The following is a 19,397-nucleotide window of genomic DNA, read 5'->3' on the forward strand; positions in this document are numbered from 1 at the left end:
AAGGGAAAATAAAATAAATACAAAGTCAGTGTAATAATAAATAGGCAGTCAATATTGACTTAGTTTACAATTCATAATGACAGAATTTTAATTTTTTTTTTTTCAAAAAATTTCTGAAAAGTATTTTGCATTGTTTCTAAGTTAGATTTACTTCCTTTTGATCTAATTTTACATACTTCAAATGTTTACCAATAAATTTACAATTTTATACTGACAAGAAATATTTTTTTAGAAGAAATAACTACTATAAGATGTAAAAAAAATAAACAGATGAAACTGCTGACAATAAATAAATCATAAAAGTTATTACCCTATTCCAAATTTTAAGATGCTTGTTGCATTTTTTTAAGGACTTTAATGGTTGTTTAGAATGGTTTAGACATAAAATGGTTATGATAAAGTAAAGAATGAAACCTTGCGTGTAGATGGAAAGTAGATTCAAATAGAATTCAATAGTTGGAAACCTCTAGAAACAATGGACAACAGCAGGTGCATAAATGAGATTTTTAAAGACTAACAGAAGAGAAAATAGGGAAGACCGGAGAAGAGATGTATTGATCAGGTTGAATAGAGACTTCCAAGACCAAAACACGAGGTAAGTGGCTCTGGAAAAGAACTGTTAGGGAGGACATTATCCTACACAGTCTGTAGTATAAGGAAGAAAGTAAGTAAGAAATTTATTTTAAAAATTTAGAGTTTTATAAAGATTTCATAATTAAACCTAATTTATAATAAATGTTAGCTCAAGATAGACATTTACCTAAATTCAATGTTTACTTGAAAAGCTTAATTTTCACTTGTACATAATAAAATAATTACCTTCTTTTAAAGGAATGTTTACGTTTACAACATTTCCGAACTTAGAAAAAGTTTCTTGTAATTCATCAGATGATACCTTAAAATGAAAAAATAAAATATTTTCAAAAATAAATCATTTCAACAACAATGGATACATTTATGGTGTACAGAGATATGATTTAAAACAGCTTATTCACTTTTAATAAATTAAAATTTATTTTTATATTTTAAAAAAATATTCACTATATTGAAAATATTCACAAAAAAATATTTACAATATTAAAAATACAAACATCAAGTTTGTAATCAAATTAAATTTCAACAGAAATTAGCAAAGAACATACACTTCCTTTATTCCCCGTAAAAAAATGAGTTATCGATAACAGCAGATTCAATAAGTAAACTTTTCTTGGGGGGGGGATCTTTTTAAATAGGTTTATAAGGAAAAAAAACTAAATCAGCGGCTCTACTTATCAATATACTAATCAAATAAATCCATATACTAATCAAATCATCATCTTTAAAAGGATTATTAATTTTCTATTTTCACCCTCCTTACCTCATTTAAAAAAATTAAGTAGCGACCATAAAAATCGCATATAAAAATAGAACCTACATAAAAACGGAACCAATGATATCAAAAGTTATATATTTGTTGAGGTTTTGAAGGAAAAAAGCAAATCTGCCTTTGTAAATCAGGTTGTTTAAGTTTATGTATTTATGTAAAACAAAAGACTATCATATTTTAAACCAGAAATTAAAAGCAACTAAATAAAAAAGAATTTTACAGAAACTTTTTTCAACTATTAATAAATATTTTCGATAAATAATCCAAATAAATCCACTTTTATTTTATAAATATGCTATCATGATAAAATAAAAAAAAATAATTAAAAAAAATTTAGCTGAAGATTTTAAATGTACTCACATTTATATTTTGCAACTCAACTTAATGTGTGAATAAACATTAAAAAAATCTTAACGTTATTTTAATAATGTATTTAACCCTTCAAAAAGAATTAATTAATGTTCAAATATCAATAGAAAGTGATTTTCCCACTAATGATTTGTGCTGCTATCTACTGAAATTTTCAGGATACCAATAAAAGGCTTTGCTTACATAAATGTGGTCACCAATTAAGGTTAGCGGTGTGGAGACCAGAAGTGAGGTCAACACTAGTAAGTGTAACACTTTTTGTGTGTTACATGTTTGTTTGATTATTTCTCATCAAGTTAACTTGTGTTTATAAACACAGAATTCAGAGATTCAGTTATTTTATCAGCATTACATAGTAAAGGTATGTTTCCCTACTAATGATTAATAATAAATCTTTAAAAAAAATTTGTCATTTCTTTAACATAATGGGGGTTTTAGTACAATGCTCATTAATATAGTTCAGAATTAAATAAGAGTATAGATATTGGAAATATTTTAAATGGATTTGGAATACTCTTTATTGAACATGTTTTTTTTAATAAAAAAATGTATTTTGAAAATAGAATTACAATAAAGAACAAAAGCATACAGCATAAAAATAAAAAAAAAATTGTTTACACTAGTGACAAAAAAAAACCTTTAAAAAAATTAAATCTAAAATTTTAAAAAGTAAGTAAAGCAAAAAGTTGTAACAAATACACAAAGTTAACGAGAAAAATATGAAGTTAAAGAAACTTCCCGCATTCGATAATTACATTGTTTAACCAATTTTAAAACTTAACAGAACATGGTCATGGAGTTGATGATTTTCAATTTTACTATAAGTACTTTTTAGAAACATTATGACACAACCTTAACAGTTGCTTAAATTAATTTATTTAAAAATCAAATTAATTTGATTAAATACTACTCAAGATTCATAATATATCAAGATTAAATATTACTCAAAAGTAATCAAAGTACTCACATTAATTAATTAAATATAAATGCTTTAAAAAAAAATTTATTTATTTTTATTTAAAGTATGATAGATTCACATTAGCACTATACTAAAAAAATTTTAAAAATGACATGAGAAATATTTTTTTCCATATTATTACATTCAGATTTAAAGTATTTATGTGAATAATAGAAAGTTTATTTATTAAAAAGAATTATTAAAAAATACATAGTTCTTTTAAAAATAAAACTCTTTAACATAACCAACCCAGTTATTAAAGTGTCAAATAAATGAAACCCTGTCTGGGAAAAGAAAATCCTTTCAGAAAAATCAGGAAAAAAATTATAATAAATAAAAATTATACAAATCTTTTAGAAAATAGTTGTAATGCACAGGGGTAAATATTTAGTCAAAAGTAATAGCATGATGAGAAATGTATATTTATAGAATGATAAATTATCAACACTGTTAATGATGCAGTAATTAGTACAAATAATTATAAATTCCGATTGCAAATTTAAACATAGTGAAGGTCTATCTGAATTTTTTTTTTCAAAATACTTTTTTAAATTGGGGTATTTTCTCTTGAACAAAACACCTTGAATAAAATTTAATTGCGTTATGTTAATGATGCGCTCGCTGCCGATCTCAGCCCAGCTTTTGATAGTCAGAGTATCACCCTGCCCTCAAAAGGAATTGATAGCCAACTTGTCAGTAAAAATTTACTTTCAAAACAAAAAATTTTGGATATAAACAATATATTTTAGTATTGAAGATAAAATCCATCAAGCTATTTGATTCATTTAATCTTCAAAAAAAGTAATAAAAAAGAAATAAGAAAAAACCTATTATAATACTAAAATGAAATATAAAATTATGAACTAACCTGGAAAGACAAATTGCGTATAATAAGCCGTTTTCTTTTCTTAGTCTTCTTATTTTTATCTTTTATTTTATTTGGATTTGAAGATTGTTTTTCTGAAATTCATAAATTCAATTATGAATACAAATAAAAAATATAAGTTTTATTTAAAATAAATTATAAAATATTTTATAGCACAAAAAAATGAAATTAATTAGCTTTTTTATGTAATTTAGGACATACACATAAGAAAAAAATACCACACCATCAAGATATTTAGTGAAATAAAATACAAAGATTCTTAAAATTTTATACACATTCACACCTCAAATGTTCATAAATACAGTTAAGTCCCATCAATTCTACTAGTGATTATCCAACATAGTAAAATAAGAGGATTAATGATCAATAAAACCATTTAAATAAGAAAAAACTTCACCAGGGAAGAGGAAAAAGAAAAATGAGAAATGGTTCCGCAGCTGCAAATACATTTGACACTTCCGCTGATAATTTTTCCCCACTTGTGAAGTTCATAAATAAACCTTGAACATCTTTGCTTTAACCCTTTCGTGCCGATTTTCACATATACGTGCCAGCAAGAGACGCGCTCACTTCCCGGTCGACACACCCATGTGCCAGAGAGTTTTCTCGTTCACCCCCGGCCGTCACTCATTTGTGTTTTGGAACGTTTTAAAAAATACAATTTCTTCCAAAAGATGCCATTGTATGTCCATATGGTTCCAGATACATGTAGATTTGACCTTCTACTCAAGATGAGAGTACATTCACATGGTTTTTAGAGGGAAGGTATGGAGGGGGAAGGAATGTTTTATGACGGCTCTTTAAATTTGCATGTGGTACTTGTTTACAGTAATCAGGGGAGGTTTATTTTCGCTACTTTCGATTCTCGGTTTAGTTTTTAGTGGATAGTTAGATCTTGTAGATCCCTGTTTTAAAAATTTTCATACGAAAAAAGAACTTTAAGTCTTATATTTCAGATATGTAATGTTAAATGCTATTAAATGATAAGTACAATAGAAAATTAAATGTGTAAAATATATAGTTAAACAAGAAATAACTTGAATAAAATATCCATAGAAATATATAAAGCATATGTCATTTAAATACACTACAGAACAATATTAAACAACGCGTTGATATTTCGGTAATTTCATGGAATTAGGCTTAACAGCAAAAACCCCTTCGGCCCTGGAGAGACTGCCAGCCTCAGTGGTAAGCGTACTTTCGCGCTTCCCGTTGCGAAAGGATTAATCATTTATTTTATTAAAATATTTAATACTGTTGGATTTACAGGTGGCAACTGAAAAATATTTTGGAGACATATGAAATACAAAAATACATTTAAGTTTAACTTAACCATTTTTAAATAATTTCCAAGCTTTTGCACGCCAACAATATTTCAGAATCAATTTTTTAAAAGTGGAATTATCATCAATGAATCACATTAATGCTTTCAAATCATGTGAAATGTTGCAATATGTAACAAGATTACTTTATGCAACTACTACATGTAACTATCAACTACTATACGTAAAAAGATAGTGATTAAAGCTAAGAAAGAATGAGTTACTGGCTAGGTATTTTAACAAGCTTTACAGTTTTGGTGTTTTTAACCGCACTGCAAATTATTTCTGTAATTGGACAAACAAACAAAGATTAAAAAGAGACAGCCTTTTTTCTCGTTTTCACCTGATGGATTTACTAAGTATAAATGTTGAGAGTCACTCCGTGAGAAAAATCTTTAATCCCATGGAGGGCTTTCCAGGGGTACATTTCCAGCCTGATCTTGGAGCTCATATTAACAAAAAGCAAGACTTGCCTGATTACTTACACCAACTTGCTCTTGAAATAATTAACTAAATACCAGCCACAGATATTCTCATCTATACCGATGGCAGCAAAGACGAATGTGGTTCTTGTGGTAGCGGAATTTTCATTAAGCCTCCTGACTTTTCTAGAAAACTTACGATAAAGAATCCAGACTTCTGCTCTGTTTTTAGATCTGAGCTAATTGCCATCGAAGAGGCACTCAACGCTATTGGGTCTATAACATCATCCGCTAATATCTGGATCTTATCCGATAGTCGTAGTGCCATACAGCACTTAAGTAACTGGAATAAGGCTGGCGACAAGACATCTGTCTCTATACTTAATAAAATTAAACAACTCTCTCATCGGCGTAAAATCTTCATTCAATGGATTCCCTCTCACATAGGCCTCTTTGGTAATGAAAATGCTGATCTTTTGGCCAAGCAGGGAGCTTCTGATAGCACAATTTCAAGTCGACCTTTGACCTTCCCTGAGATTTGCTCCAAGATCAGAACCACTAACCAACAACTATGGAACATCCCTCCGGCCCACTCTTGGTATAATGGACAGACTCCTGGTGGGGCACTTACCATAGAAGGGGCTGACAGAGCCATACAGTCCACTATAAGTAGGCTCATAAGTGGACACATCAGGTGTCTCTCTTTTGAGCTTGGACGAAAGACCTATTCAACGTGCACGAGGTGCAACTCTGCACAGGTTTCTCCCGATCACATTTTGCACTGTCTTGGTCTGGAAAAGAAAGATCTCTACTCTGGTCCCTTACTTGTATTTGATTTCCTGAAGACTTTCGAGCTCATCGACTTGGTCTAGCCTGCGGCTGACCAAGGGAATAAGTCGACAACAACAAGATAGTGAAGTATAAATCAGATTTTAAGCTCAAACTTTATAAATTTAGACAAAACAAAATAAAAATTTACATACATTCTTGTATTATAGGGATTTCACCTGAAAGTAATTGGTTGAAACTAAAAATGATCAGTAGAATTGTTCTGTGGAACCCACTAAATCATCCCACTTATTGGAAGTTATAACTTACAGCAAGTTTAAGTTCTTCAGCTTTAAAAATTAAGTTTTCAAATTTTAAAAGTTCAGTTTTTTCATTTTTATTTTATACGAAATAAAATATTGACATAAATTATATGATAAAACATTGACTAGAGACATATTATAAAAGGTAAACATAATCTGGAAATAAGCACAGATAAATTACTCTAAAATGATAAAACAGTCGCTCAAAACTTTAACCTGTTTTTCACAGCATGAGCATGTCTTATGTTCATTTTTACAGTTTTAAACAACAAATGCCGTTAGCCAACGATATACCCAGTTAAAAATTAAGAGCATGGTTTACAGTTCAGTGTATACATTAGGTGAAATATTACTGCAAAAGTTAAGATATTGCTAAGCCATACCATTAGAATTTAAACTAACATTATTTTCAGTCTTGATCTTGAGAGGCAAATGCTTCTTTCTTTTAGCCTGAAACATATATAATGAACATATATTTTAAATGAAAATAAAGCAGAATGTTTATATGTGTATATACTACATACAGATTTTTAACTCTGAACCAATTGGCACCAAATTTGGCATTCATACATTTAAAGATACAACAGACCAATCTGCATTATACGACTCCCTTTTACACTACATCACACAGAAAAGAATTTTTCTCAGGATTTCATAAGTATTTAACAATATGAGAAACACAATCACATGCTAGCTTATAGCTTTATTTAATCAAAAGGATTTTTATATAACCTGCTTTTTCTTAATTATTTATCTTTGGATTCATACATAGGTTAGGTTCCCATGTAGGTTTGGTTTCCGTGGTTTATTCCTATGTAGGTTTGCACAGGCAATATCATAATTGATAATTCTGAGTGACATTCGAGAATTAGGATTTTGAAAGATCTAAGAAATCACATATTTATTTTGCTATTCAAATTGTATTTTTAACTTCAACAAAAATCTGTCAAGAAAAATCAAAAATAAAATTGAAATAATTTAAAAAAGAAAATTCAAAGGAAAAATTGTGATTGAGATTAATTTTTACTATCATGGTTATTTAATATATTTATACAGGGTCAAACATAATTCCCTCCGGACAGGAACTGGACTATTGCATTGATGCATGCCGTGTGACCAAGGGTTCACACATAGAACAGCTGTAATGTATGTAAGTAAAACTTGAATAGTTTCGGAATAATTTCTTATGTTTCTTTTTTTTTCATATTCGTCTTCTTTTTTTTACTATAACGCTCCGAAACGCTGGAGGGAATTATGAATAACCCTTTAAATAAATGTAAATATGGAAACTGAATTTCATTAAAAAAGAAACTTTTTATCTTTTCTCTTTTAACTTTCTCTGTTTTGATAAACTTAATGTTATGAATTGGAAAAGTAATAGAAAAGGACAACAAATAACAAAGAATAAAAGTTTTAATGTAAGCAACAATTCAGAGAGATAATTTGTCGCAGGAATAAAATAATTATAATATTATTATATTAATCTTAACAAAATGATTATAAAATTATTAGTCTTTCTGAGAAAAGATTTTCTTTCGTCTTTTTTGAAGAATAAGTTACGTTGATTACTAAGCTATATATTTTACGTGTGGATAAATGATATACATGCTGATAAATGCGAAAAACTTCAAAACACATTCAATATTAAGTCGAAAATTGAGTGGTGATGAAAGAGGATGCAACTTGATGGAGAAAAAAAATTATGTCGCCAACAAAATAGCAACAGCGTTTTAATCAAGGGGTCATTATATTCCTGATGAACCCTGTTCTTCACCAACCATGACTTATCACATTGTAGCATTGGATCAGCAATCCAGTTAGAAAATATCAGTTGAAAATAAAAAAATTTAATAAAAATTATTACGAAACTAATTATTTTTTAAAAATATATTAGACTGTTAGGTACCCAGGGGTGATTTTGAACCCAACTCAAAAGTCCTGAAAATTTCTCGAGTAAAATCATTAATGACGCATTTCAAAAAATTAATGTCATCATAAATTGAAATCATTGATATTTTCAAACCATGAAATTCTAAATAAATTATATGCAGCTTAATTTAAATAAATAATTATGTTTAAGTTTACTTTTATGTCTCATCACATTTATTATTCTACCAGAAAAAATATTTGCAAATGAAAGCGATGCCAAGTATAAATTCTAGTTCCAATATTTTTAAATAAAATATGAAAGAATTTTTATACATAAATGAGATCGATGATTTCTTGAAACTTCTGGACCTTGGATTTCCGGAAACTTCCGGATCGCATTTAGAGAAAAATCCAGATTCTTTCTGGAGCACAATCACCTCTGGGTACCTCAAATACAAATGTGTTATTTTCCCTGAATTTTTCTGCATTTTAGTTGAATTAATGATTTTTCAAGATGGATAAAAATTACTTATTCTGCAACAAAACTGCCAGCTCTCGATACTGGTTAGGTTATGTACTAATTTTGGCTCATTTTTGGAAGCTGTTGCAAGGTAATGCAATTGAATGGGGGAAAAAATAACTCTATTTATAGGCAGAGTTTAATTATCATTAAAAATGTAGCTATGTTAGGATGCACTACTATATAATTTTTTGATGAATTTTAAAGTTGTTTCGATATTGAATGTGTTAAATCTTAAGTAATTTCATAATATTCCAAAAAAAAATATTAGATGCACGTAAATGTGTCAACAAATTTGAAATACATTGAAACATCAACATTTTCCACAGTTATTTACATAGATTAACTATAATAAATATGAAGAATGAAAGAAACTTTTGAACCATTAATCTTAAAAATCAATACAATTTGTAGCAAATATTTTTCACAATACTTACATTTTTGTATCAATTTCTAGGTGCACTAAAAAGTTAAAATTATCCTTTTTCCGATGAAAAGTGTCAATATGAAACTTTGGATATTAGCCTCTATTTGACATTTGACGTATTAATTGGCAATATCTTAATTGAAGTTTATAAAAATATATAAGTTTTTCACATGCTACAAATTTTTATGTAACACAATAAGCATTAAATAACTCGGAATTAATAAAACCTCTAACTAAATAACTATTTTTATAGAAAGAAGACATGTCAGTACTTTATGTAATAGTTTACAATCGTTACCCCTATCATTTTTGGCGAGTTCCAGATTAACAAATATATATGTAAATAAACCAAAAACCGGGCAGATTTACGGATCTGATCCCGGTAGCGGCCTGCGAAAAAATATAGAAAGGGACCAACTCGAAGGGTATAACTGGTAGCCACCCCCAAGCAAACCCTTTTTCTTTATTTTTTAATTTTTCCTGTTTAAAATCAATTTAGCGCCTTAGCGATTGTAGATGGCGTGACCGATCACGATACTGAAACATTCCCCTAAAACCAATCTAATAAATGTAAACAGAAGTTGCGGTAACCAGAAGGTGATGTCATCGAAAGCAAAGATCACGAAATACATCATGATAACCAGAAATCTGATTTCAGCAACACTGAAAGAAAATTATTGCTAAACCAAGGAACCCTCGATTCTAGACTAGAGCCGTACTATAATTACATTACATTAGAGCTGCACTCCGACACCACACAACCTCGGAGAGAGAGAGAAGGAAAATAATTTTATTACACATTATTAACTAACAGTCATATCTTAAAATTAAATCCTTCTCAGATAAAAAGAAAGGTTTCGTTTTAATATTCTAACATTTAAAGAGTCAAGCATAATCATACCTGCATAATGAATTATACCACAATATAAATAAAAAATTATCTGAACATGCGGAGGACCAAAACTTGAAAACAAAAATATAAATAAATGCAATACATTCGTTGCCACTAATATAAAGGTTAAAATAGCGGCAAAAGCCTTAATGCCAGATACTAAAAGATCAAAATAGCATTTACGAAAAATATTAATTTAACCGTGGGCATAACCAGTATATAATGTCGCCATCTACACACATCAAACAGAAATAAACGTCCCCTCTCAATTCGAAAATAATTTTTTATTATTATTTATGAGACGTTTAAATGTTAAGATCAATAAAATAATTTAATTTCTTAAATCATTGACAAGCAATAGTAATATTCAAATCCAGTTGCTATTGGAGAAGTATTTTATTTCCCAAGAAATGAATTTTTTAAAAAAAAGTTATTTTTTTTAAAAAGAGAAAAATCAAATTTAAATTTAAAAAGGAAAATAAGATTTTTTCAAAACTATGTATAATTTTTCAATAATTCATAAACAAAATTTCTATGAAGAAATTTCATAATTAAAAATTTTTTAGTTTATTTTATAAATTATAATGCAATAATCTCATGATTAGGTCTAGAGAAAAAAAAAAATGGAACCAGTTGATTTAATTTTTTTAAAAATTTGTTACATTTATTTTTCTTTCCAATCATAGCTCTTTAATTTTCCCTTATTTAAAAATGATAAATTGAAGAGCCAAGAAATTAATATTTTAATTAAACTAGACTGTGCAGTTATAAACAATTTTAAAATAGTATATCTATTTATATTTTAAAAAGAATTTCTTACACTTAGGGTGGAAGAAACCTATAATCTCTTCCGCAGTCTTTTTCCACTGCGGTATTAACTTACCACTTCTGTATACGTCCGAAACTTTAAGCTGCAGATATTTCAAAGAAAAGAACAAATATTCTTAACCAAAGAGCATACGTGCAATTGATAGGCAACTGAGTTTTTTGCAAAATGGATCAGTAAGCTGGCAAAATACTAGAACATCTGTACTTACTTCAGCAAAATACTAGAACATCATGTACTTAGATATATGTGGTGTTGAAAAATAAACAGTAGCTATACTTAAGATATAAATAAAAGAGTTATATATAAATTTGTTTATTTTCTTATTTTGCAGGATTTGATAAATCAATGCAATAATTATTTTGAAACAGGCAATTTTCTAATTGCCATTTGTAGCACTAATTGTAGCATCTTAAATAAGTTCAGCCTTTTAAATTTCTTAATTTATTTATAATGACTGTACATTAGTTTGGTAATATTGATTCAATTTGAAGCATTATAAGTGATAAATGTGTTCAAACCTTCCACATTTTTACTCATTCTATATATTGTATATACTGTACATTAATTATAGGCTCATGACCAAGTTTTTTTCTTGCTTCAAAAGAAAAAAGTCAGTTCTTATGTTTATATGACAAATACACACAATGTTACGATATGATATAACAATAGCAATTATAATTGGAAGAGAATGTGAAGTATAAAAATATTTAATTTTATGATTATCGTTCGCATGGTGTTCATCTGTGGACATAATTATATAAATTTTATTACTAACAATATTATATTACCTTAAAACACCAATCACTGTTCTAGTGGTTATTGTACTGGACTACGGGGCCAGTGTCTGTGGGTTTGAATCCCACTGTAGGCATGGATGTAACATTCTCTCTCTGTGAGATGTCCTTTCTTCTCTGCGATTGTGTTAATGTAACCAGCCCTATAAACAGGTTTTTGGTTGCATGACGGGGCGACGCTACTCCACCGTAGTGGCTTAGCCACAGGTGCCCACTGGGTAACGATAACAGAGTAGCAATTCTGAGACCGATGGGAAATGAACCCAAGTGCCCGCCATTAGAAAAAAATATTACCTTAAAACTAGAAAAAAAAGTTCATTAATAAATTGCCTATAAGTGAGTTATTTGCTTTTTCAGAATTTTAATTTTGAAAATAAAATATGACCGTTTCACACATTTAAAAAAGTATTTGATTTGAATCAATTTAAAATATTTTTTTAAATTTTTTTCCGGTGAACTGACATAGTCGATTGTGAACTATAACAGACAGAGTCCTCCCTAGTCAGTTGTTAAGCAAAAGAAGTTATATTGAGAAAACTTCTTCAAAATTCTTCAAAAAATTTTTTCAAATGATTAAGTGTCTCAGAAATAGATTTGATACACAAATTATATAAGTATTGAGATGTAAAAAAAAAATTAAAACCCTATCAAATATAACTGGTCAAGCATTGTTTCATTTAGTTCTTTTATAATATTTTTAAACCCCGACGATGAGACACTCCAAGTTGTTTGGGGAAGATTTTTTCCCAAGACTCGTTCATTTCTTAACAACAATGAAAGATACTCTGGTGTCAAGGGAAAAAAATCAAGCTCTTCTAAGAAACCCCAATAAAAAGAAAAAAACATGATAAACTTTCCTGTAAACAGTGAATTCTTAGACATAATTTCTTCTCTAATCTTGAAAGCGTTCTCTAATAAGCATTTAACATCAATCTAACTGTGTTCTTTCTTAACAATCTGTGCATATAAAAATTTATAATAATAAGTAACTTTTTATTTGTGATTTGAATTTTGTACCCAATGCAATTAAAAGGCATAAAAAATCCTTAATACAATAGGGTGACCTGGAGTAATTCCTGATCAAAAAATACAAACATCTATTTTGTAAGAAAACTATTCAAGATAGAATTATAATATTTACTGGAAGTTTGAGGCTATATGAGATGAGTCCCAGGCTACCTTGTTTTGTTTGAAAATTTAATTAGAATTTAAAATATTTTAAATTTTTAGTGATCAGGAATTACCCCTTCTCTTGATCCTTTCTGGGGTAATTCCTGATCACTTCTGGGGTAATTACTGATCACCAGTTTTAATAATAATGGGGCTGTTTAAAAATAATTATGCAGTGGTAATTAACAAATAAAACATTAAGATCAAACAAATAAACCAAAAATATATGTTTAAGCAGCTAATAAAACGATTTATTTAAAAAGCAAAAATAAAGGTTAGCACTTGAAATTTTCCAAAAATCTTTGTATCCTGCCATACATTTTAGGCAAGCAGCTAACTTATTCTCATGTTCTGCTGGAATATAAGAAAGAGTTCCCACATGGGTTACTTTTGCTGGATTTTGTAACTTCATTAAGGGAGAGTGTAAAGTTAAGTAAGGTATATCAACAGCTCACAAACTGAAATTTTCATTTTCAATCACTAAAAGAAATTTACTAATTAAGAAATTTTAATTACTAGAACTAATTTTGCTTTCTAGAAGCTTTGTATCCTTTTTCGGCTTATAATTTCTCACCATATTTATATTAGGCTAATTTATAAACTTAAAAATTATTCTAACAAAGTACACACATAAAATTAAGATAGAAGCAAGGTAAGACAAATTGGAACACATTTGTCTAGCATACGGTTAAAAACAAATTTTGTGATTAAATTGAGTTAAAATATATTTTATAGTTTCATTTGAAAAATATGAACTGTTACTTAAGAAAAGACAATTAGTTATTTATTAGTTTATTTTAATACTATTTATGAAAAGAAATGACAATGATCATGAATTACCCCAGTGATCAATAATTACCCCATCTGTAGGGGGCAACATTTGATATAGTTTCCTATAATCAATTATGATGTTTACAGTAGATGTGAAACAATTAAACAAGAGCTTACACTATTTTCATATCAAAGAAAAAGAAAGTAACTCAAAATATTTATTATTAAGAGAAGGAGGGAGATCTTTGCAGAAATGTACACTTTTTGAAACCCATCTTTGAAATGGAAAATACAGAAAGCAGTTTAAAGATACTTATTTTGTTAGATTAAACAAGAAACTATTATTAAGTAAATGTAGTTATACCTTAGTAAAGTGTACAAGCATTCTTGTCCATGTCTCAAATTTAGAAAAAAATTATTTTTTTAAAATAAAACTTAGGTGATCATTATTTACCCCAGAAACAGAGTGATTGTGAATTACCCCGGGTCACCCTATATTTTAATTTTTAGAACTTATTACATTTTACTAAAAAATCTTCTGATAAAAAAGATCAGAATATTAAAATATGAAAAATTGCAATTAGCAACTAGTTTGGTCTAGACAATTAATACATAATCTTATTAAAACTGAAACTGCATGAAGCATCCTTGACTAAAAAGTATTTAAATATGCAATGCCAATTTGCAAGAAAACACTTTCAGAACTATTTCAAATGCTAGTTTTGCTAACATCAAACCAATTAAAATGATTCAAAATATTCAACTACTTATATCTCTTTATTAATCAAAAATAACAGATTGTACTAGACAAATCCTAGAAGCAAAATAAAACAACAAAAACATACAATAAAAATTATACATATTAAAAGATTTCAATAAAATATAACAAGAAATATAATTCATAAATATCAATTTATAATCCATTAATATATTGATAATGTACCATTCGGAAGAAAACAATAACCATTGTAAAGATTACGTTAAAGATTTCAGCTTAATAACTTAGGTAAAATATTTAAATGTTTAAGGGATAATTCTGAAATTTTATAAAAAATAACTTTGTAAAAGCACTACTTTCGTAGTAAACACAAAAGATTTACTATCATTATATTTATGTATTTGTAATTTTAAGCTTACAGTTACTATTTTTTTAGAATGCCTTTTTAATAATAGGTGTTTTAAAAATATAATGCAACAAGATTAACTTTTAACAAATTCCAGCTGGTTTAAAGTTTTTAATGTGCACTTTTTACATATTGCTTTAAAATATTGCAATTAAATGGCTATACGTATGTTATTTCTTTTATAAATATCTTAATTTAACATTTATTTTCATAGTTAATCCTTTTGAATTATACTTTTCTCTGACTGATCTCTCTAGCAATAATTTTATTTAAAAAATTTCATTTGGAGTTCAAATGATAATTTTTATACTTTATAATAAATTGTGACATGACAATACCATCAGGGCATCAAAATATTATATTTGATCATAATCTAACATATTACTGTTCATCACTGTTAGTTACACTTTCTGAATCTAAAATTTCATCATCAGAAATGTTTGCATTTAAAACAGAAAATTTAACATTCAATTGTGAACCATTAAAAACAGAAGATGTAGAATCAGTAGTTTTAAATGATATCACATCCCTATCAGTGTTTTCATCATAGAAAAAAATGGATGAGAATTTCTCACCCTTTCTCAGAAACAGGGTGAGATTTCAAAAAGTTAAGTGAGATTTCTAACGACATTTTTAACGTCTTCTATTTTTTAAGGGAAGCTAGATAATGGGGCAGATGTTGAAAATAATGAAAGATCAAGGAAGAAAAGTGAAACGGATTTTATTCTAAATGGCGTAATTCAAAGCTTTTTCCAAAATGAGAGAAATTCGCAAATTTTGAAATTAATTTATAGAATGAGCGAATTTCTCGCGGTAATCATTTTTTAATGCGGGAAAAGAAAAAAATATACGAGATTCTCGCTTTCTCGCGCTGTAGTGAAAACACTGCCTATTCACATCACATCATTCATTTGCTTCATCAATTCCTACCATTGTTTTAACATTTCTTTACAATGCCATTCGACTTACCTTCATAAAGCAAGCTATTATGAGAGGGGCTTTCGTGACATAACTCGCTGCTTACATTTTCAATGGAAGATCCTATTTCAAATGAATGATGATGTGAAGACTTAAAGCAACTGTTACTTGAATGACTTACAGTGCAATTAACTAATCCTGGAGTTAGTTTCAAACTAGAAGGAAGGTCCATAAACAAATCTTCAAAAAATAAATGTTCCAAATATACATTTTCAGATGACAAGCTGTCTTGATAAGATGAAGTCATAGAAATTGACGCTTTGGAACGAATAGTGTTGTTTTCTCTATTATCTAGCATATCCTGAAACTTCCAATGTTGAAGAAGTTCTTCACTCGATTTTTCTAAATGAAACTGCGTATCAACATCAGTCATTTTTATTTTTGAATCATTATATTCCAATGGAGGAACTTTCTTTATTTGTTCTTCAAACATTTGATTAAACTGAGCTTTCATTTCAAAGTACGGCAAGAGTTGAAGCTGATGTTGATTTGCTAAATTATTTAATTGAAGCAAACTTCTCCGGGTTGAAAGACATGATTTAACTATACTTTTTTTCAATTCTTGATGAAGCTGATGGACAGCTTTTTCAGATTCATTGTGTGCTGATAATACTCGCTGGTCTTCCAGATGACTTGTATTCTTTGTTTCAGTGAGCCATTTTTTTGCATGTATTCGAGAATTCCGACAAAGTTTAGACTTTTCAGCGCATGATCCAAGCTTTTTACACAAACTGTTTACTTTCGATGAAGTTTCAGACAATAAACAACTAAAATCAGATCGGGCTCTATCAAGTTCGGTTTCCAGTGTTTTAATAAGATTTGTTGCATTATTAAGAGGATCAAGTTCTGCTTGAACTTGTGGGTCAAATGCAACAATGTCAGAAACATCAACTTGGCCTCCAGCTGTCAGAATAACTGACATATTAAGTGATCCAAACTACGATCCTTTATATCCTTGATTTACAATAATTTGAAGTCAAGAGATCTAATAAAAAAGAAATTTAAGTATTATGAGCCTTGGATATAAACACAAAATAAATGGGGGGATTATCATGGGGATATTATCATAAGTAAAAATAATAATTATTACTATTTTTTATTTTTTTACGATGATGATGCTCGAGCATTTAACTATTTGTAAACAAACCAAAGTTTCAGCTGCAGTTAATATTTCGCTCCGGAGCATTGCCAAAAAAGCACCTTATAATAGTTACTTCAACTTCAATGTCAAATACAAACACTTTCACTTCGATTTTGCTCTAAAACAAAACTAAATCGTTTTGTAAACAAATTTTTTTCAACAGTTAGCAAACAATTAAATATTGCTGCTCCAGTAAAGTTACTAGCCTATCTTGTGGGTTTTATCGAGTAATTTTTCGTTCCTTCGAAATGTTTGTCTCTGAATTTAGTGTGTGGGTTACTTCAGCGCACGATAGGTATCTTATAATCAAAGAATTGCTTAAAAATTCTAAAAATGATCCTCCTGCTGAGCCATATCGTTCAAAATACAGTGCAAGAGAAATGTTAAACCAACTGGCATCCGAAATCGAAAAGAAGTGGGTGTCATACGGAAACATACAAGTTAAACTTTTGTATGCACTCTTTAACTTTGAAATTGGTGTAATATCTATAGAGACTGATGAAATTGCAGCAGGTTGTGATGCTTTAAATGTTAGCTGGGAATACATTAAAGACTTTGCAGAGGCACCTGAAGGTTGCCATCTTGCCTTGAAAATACTGAATCAACTTGGAATTATATGGAGTGAACGTGGGGATGTTGGTAAAGCATTAGAGTATCTTACCAAAGCAGAGACTATATACAACAGCTACAAATCGACTCGTGATGTTTCTCCCTACAATACTGAAGACATGTTTGTTCTTGAAAATGCAACAGAAAGAAATTGGTCGACTTTTGAAAAAACTTTCACTCATACTTTGTATTACATGGCCCAAGTATATGAAGCGGTGGATGATAATGATAAATCTGCTAGTTGTTGCCGCGAAACCCTTAAAAGACAAAGGGAAAGTGGTGATTATGATGTGAATGATTGGGCTCTCAATTGTGCAACATTGTCACAATATTATACTAAGAATGAAATGTATGTTGTGGCCCGTCATTTGCTATGTTGCGCCACCGATGCCATGGCAAAGAAAGAAAAGGAATTAAATGAAAAGAAAATGGATGAAGAAAAAGATGTGTGGAATGAAGTTCGACAAACGAAGGCTGCTATATCGTGTTTCTGGGTAAAATATTGCATTGGTCTCCTTCTGGATTCTCGTAATGGAATTAACCTTGCAAAGAACATGATGGAAAAATTATTTCCCGATAAGTTCCAATTAACGGATGAGAAAGAAATTTCAGATCAGGAGGCGGAGATACCAATTAATGTTACTACTTTTACTGAAGCAAAGAATGTCTTTTTATTTGCTGTGAATCACATATCTGTTGCGAAATTGCATTACACTTTAAATCAGTATGCAAATTATCATGTACAAATCGTGCAAGATCATAACACATTGTTTAAATGTCTTGCCCATTTCGAGAAGGATCTTGGCCGCCTCTGCAAAATGTTCAAACGTCGTATCGATTTGCTGGAAGATGTTCTAAGGAAACTCAATCCTCAGTACTACCTGTCTGTTTGTAGACAATTACAGTTTGAACTTGGAGAGATTTATTTCGAAATGATGGATTTCAAGTGCAGAATGGCTAAAAATCCCAATGCCCATGCTGTGAATAAGATTAACTCTCTTATTTTGCAAGGTATAACACACTTTAATGGTTTTCTAAAATCATTTCAGGATAAGGATGGTAAGGACCCAGATGTATTTTCTGATGATAATGCCAGACCAGTATTGATGGCCCAGTTATATATTGGCAGATTACATTCCAAGTTAATAGAGACTGATATAAATCGCAAACTACACAATCTCTCAAAGTCTAAAGATTGCTATAAATATATTGTAGATTATGTAGAAAGAAATCCTGAACATGAACGTTTTATTGAAACTGAACTACCTATTGCAAAAGAAATGTTAGAGCTTGTACCTGAAAGTATGGCTCAAATTGAAGCTTCTATTCCGCAATCATTTTAAGTTTTTAAAAAACGAACTGCTATGTTTACTGACTTTTAAGAACTACCTATTGCAAGAAAAATATTTGAGTCCTTGCCACAAAATTGAAATTTCTAAGCAAATTCTATATTTATTTTAGACACAAAATTTATTTATGAATTTAGAAAATATGTATTGTAAACTTCATAAATTGTGCAAGAAAAGAATTGTTAAAAAAATAAAATTTCTGTTTCATAGTTATTATAATCACTAAATTTATATCCATGTATATTTTTGTCAAGTTGTTTTGTTTATTAGAACTGCCTATAGCTAATTTAAAGAAAACATTTTTTATTGCAAAACGCTGTGTGCTTCTTCTAAAAAATTTGGTTAAAATGAAAAGTTAAATTCCATAATTGTTTTTTGAAAAAAAAATTACAAAAATGTTTTTGAAACTAGCCCAAATATTAGTTCGTGGCTTAATCTAAAAATTTGTAAAAACAAAGTTATTTTAAAAAAAAAAAGTTTTTTTTAAATTAAAAATTTAATCTTGTG

At 28.9% G+C, this 19,397-nt stretch overlaps 3 protein-coding genes across 5 annotated transcripts in view; 1 reads left to right on the plus strand and 2 right to left on the minus strand.

Moving 5' to 3' along the window:
* The window catches only part of LOC107448113 (RNA-binding protein 28), a 34,070-nt gene extending 23,790 nt beyond the window's left edge, over positions 1–10,280 (minus strand). The window contains exons 1-4 of one of the 2 annotated variants that reach the window (XM_016063221.3): positions 10,135–10,280; positions 6,801–6,867; positions 3,562–3,653; positions 820–895 (exon numbers count right to left, since the gene is read on the minus strand). In XM_016063221.3, coding sequence (XP_015918707.1) covers positions 820–895; positions 3,562–3,653; positions 6,801–6,867; positions 10,135–10,140 — 241 coding nt within the window. In that variant the 5' untranslated portion in view covers positions 10,141–10,280. Of the gene's footprint in view, positions 1–819; positions 896–3,561; positions 3,654–6,800; positions 6,868–9,243; positions 9,674–10,134 lie in introns of those variants that run through there. The other variant, XM_071184671.1, reaches the window with a different exon arrangement.
* A 4,167-nt stretch (positions 10,281–14,447) lies between these two features.
* LOC107448112 (SH3 domain-binding protein 5-like) lies at positions 14,448–17,006 on the minus strand. 2 transcript variants are annotated; one of them, XM_071184681.1, is made up of 2 exons: positions 16,882–17,006; positions 14,448–16,776 (listed from the first exon to the last, which is right to left on the minus strand). In XM_071184681.1, the coding sequence occupies exon 2, from the start codon at positions 16,711–16,713 to the stop codon at positions 15,751–15,753; it is 963 nt and encodes a 320-aa protein (XP_071040782.1). In that variant the 5' UTR covers positions 16,714–16,776; positions 16,882–17,006; the 3' UTR covers positions 14,448–15,750. The 2 variants fall into 2 exon arrangements, with proteins under 2 accessions (XP_071040782.1, XP_015918705.1); XM_016063219.4 differs by lacking the exon at positions 16,882–17,006 and having other exon boundaries at positions 14,448–15,342; positions 15,703–16,874.
* A 174-nt stretch (positions 17,007–17,180) lies between these two features.
* On the plus strand, positions 17,181–19,103 carry LOC107448111 (KIF-binding protein). Its single transcript, XM_016063218.4, has one exon. The coding sequence runs from the start codon at positions 17,181–17,183 to the stop codon at positions 18,882–18,884; it is 1,704 nt and encodes a 567-aa protein (XP_015918704.1). The 3' UTR covers positions 18,885–19,103.
* The last annotated feature ends 294 nt before the right edge of the window (positions 19,104–19,397 follow it).

Source organism: Parasteatoda tepidariorum, chromosome 1 (assembly GCF_043381705.1).
Source record: "Parasteatoda tepidariorum isolate YZ-2023 chromosome 1, CAS_Ptep_4.0, whole genome shotgun sequence".
Lineage (NCBI taxonomy): Eukaryota > Metazoa > Arthropoda > Arachnida > Araneae > Theridiidae > Parasteatoda > Parasteatoda tepidariorum.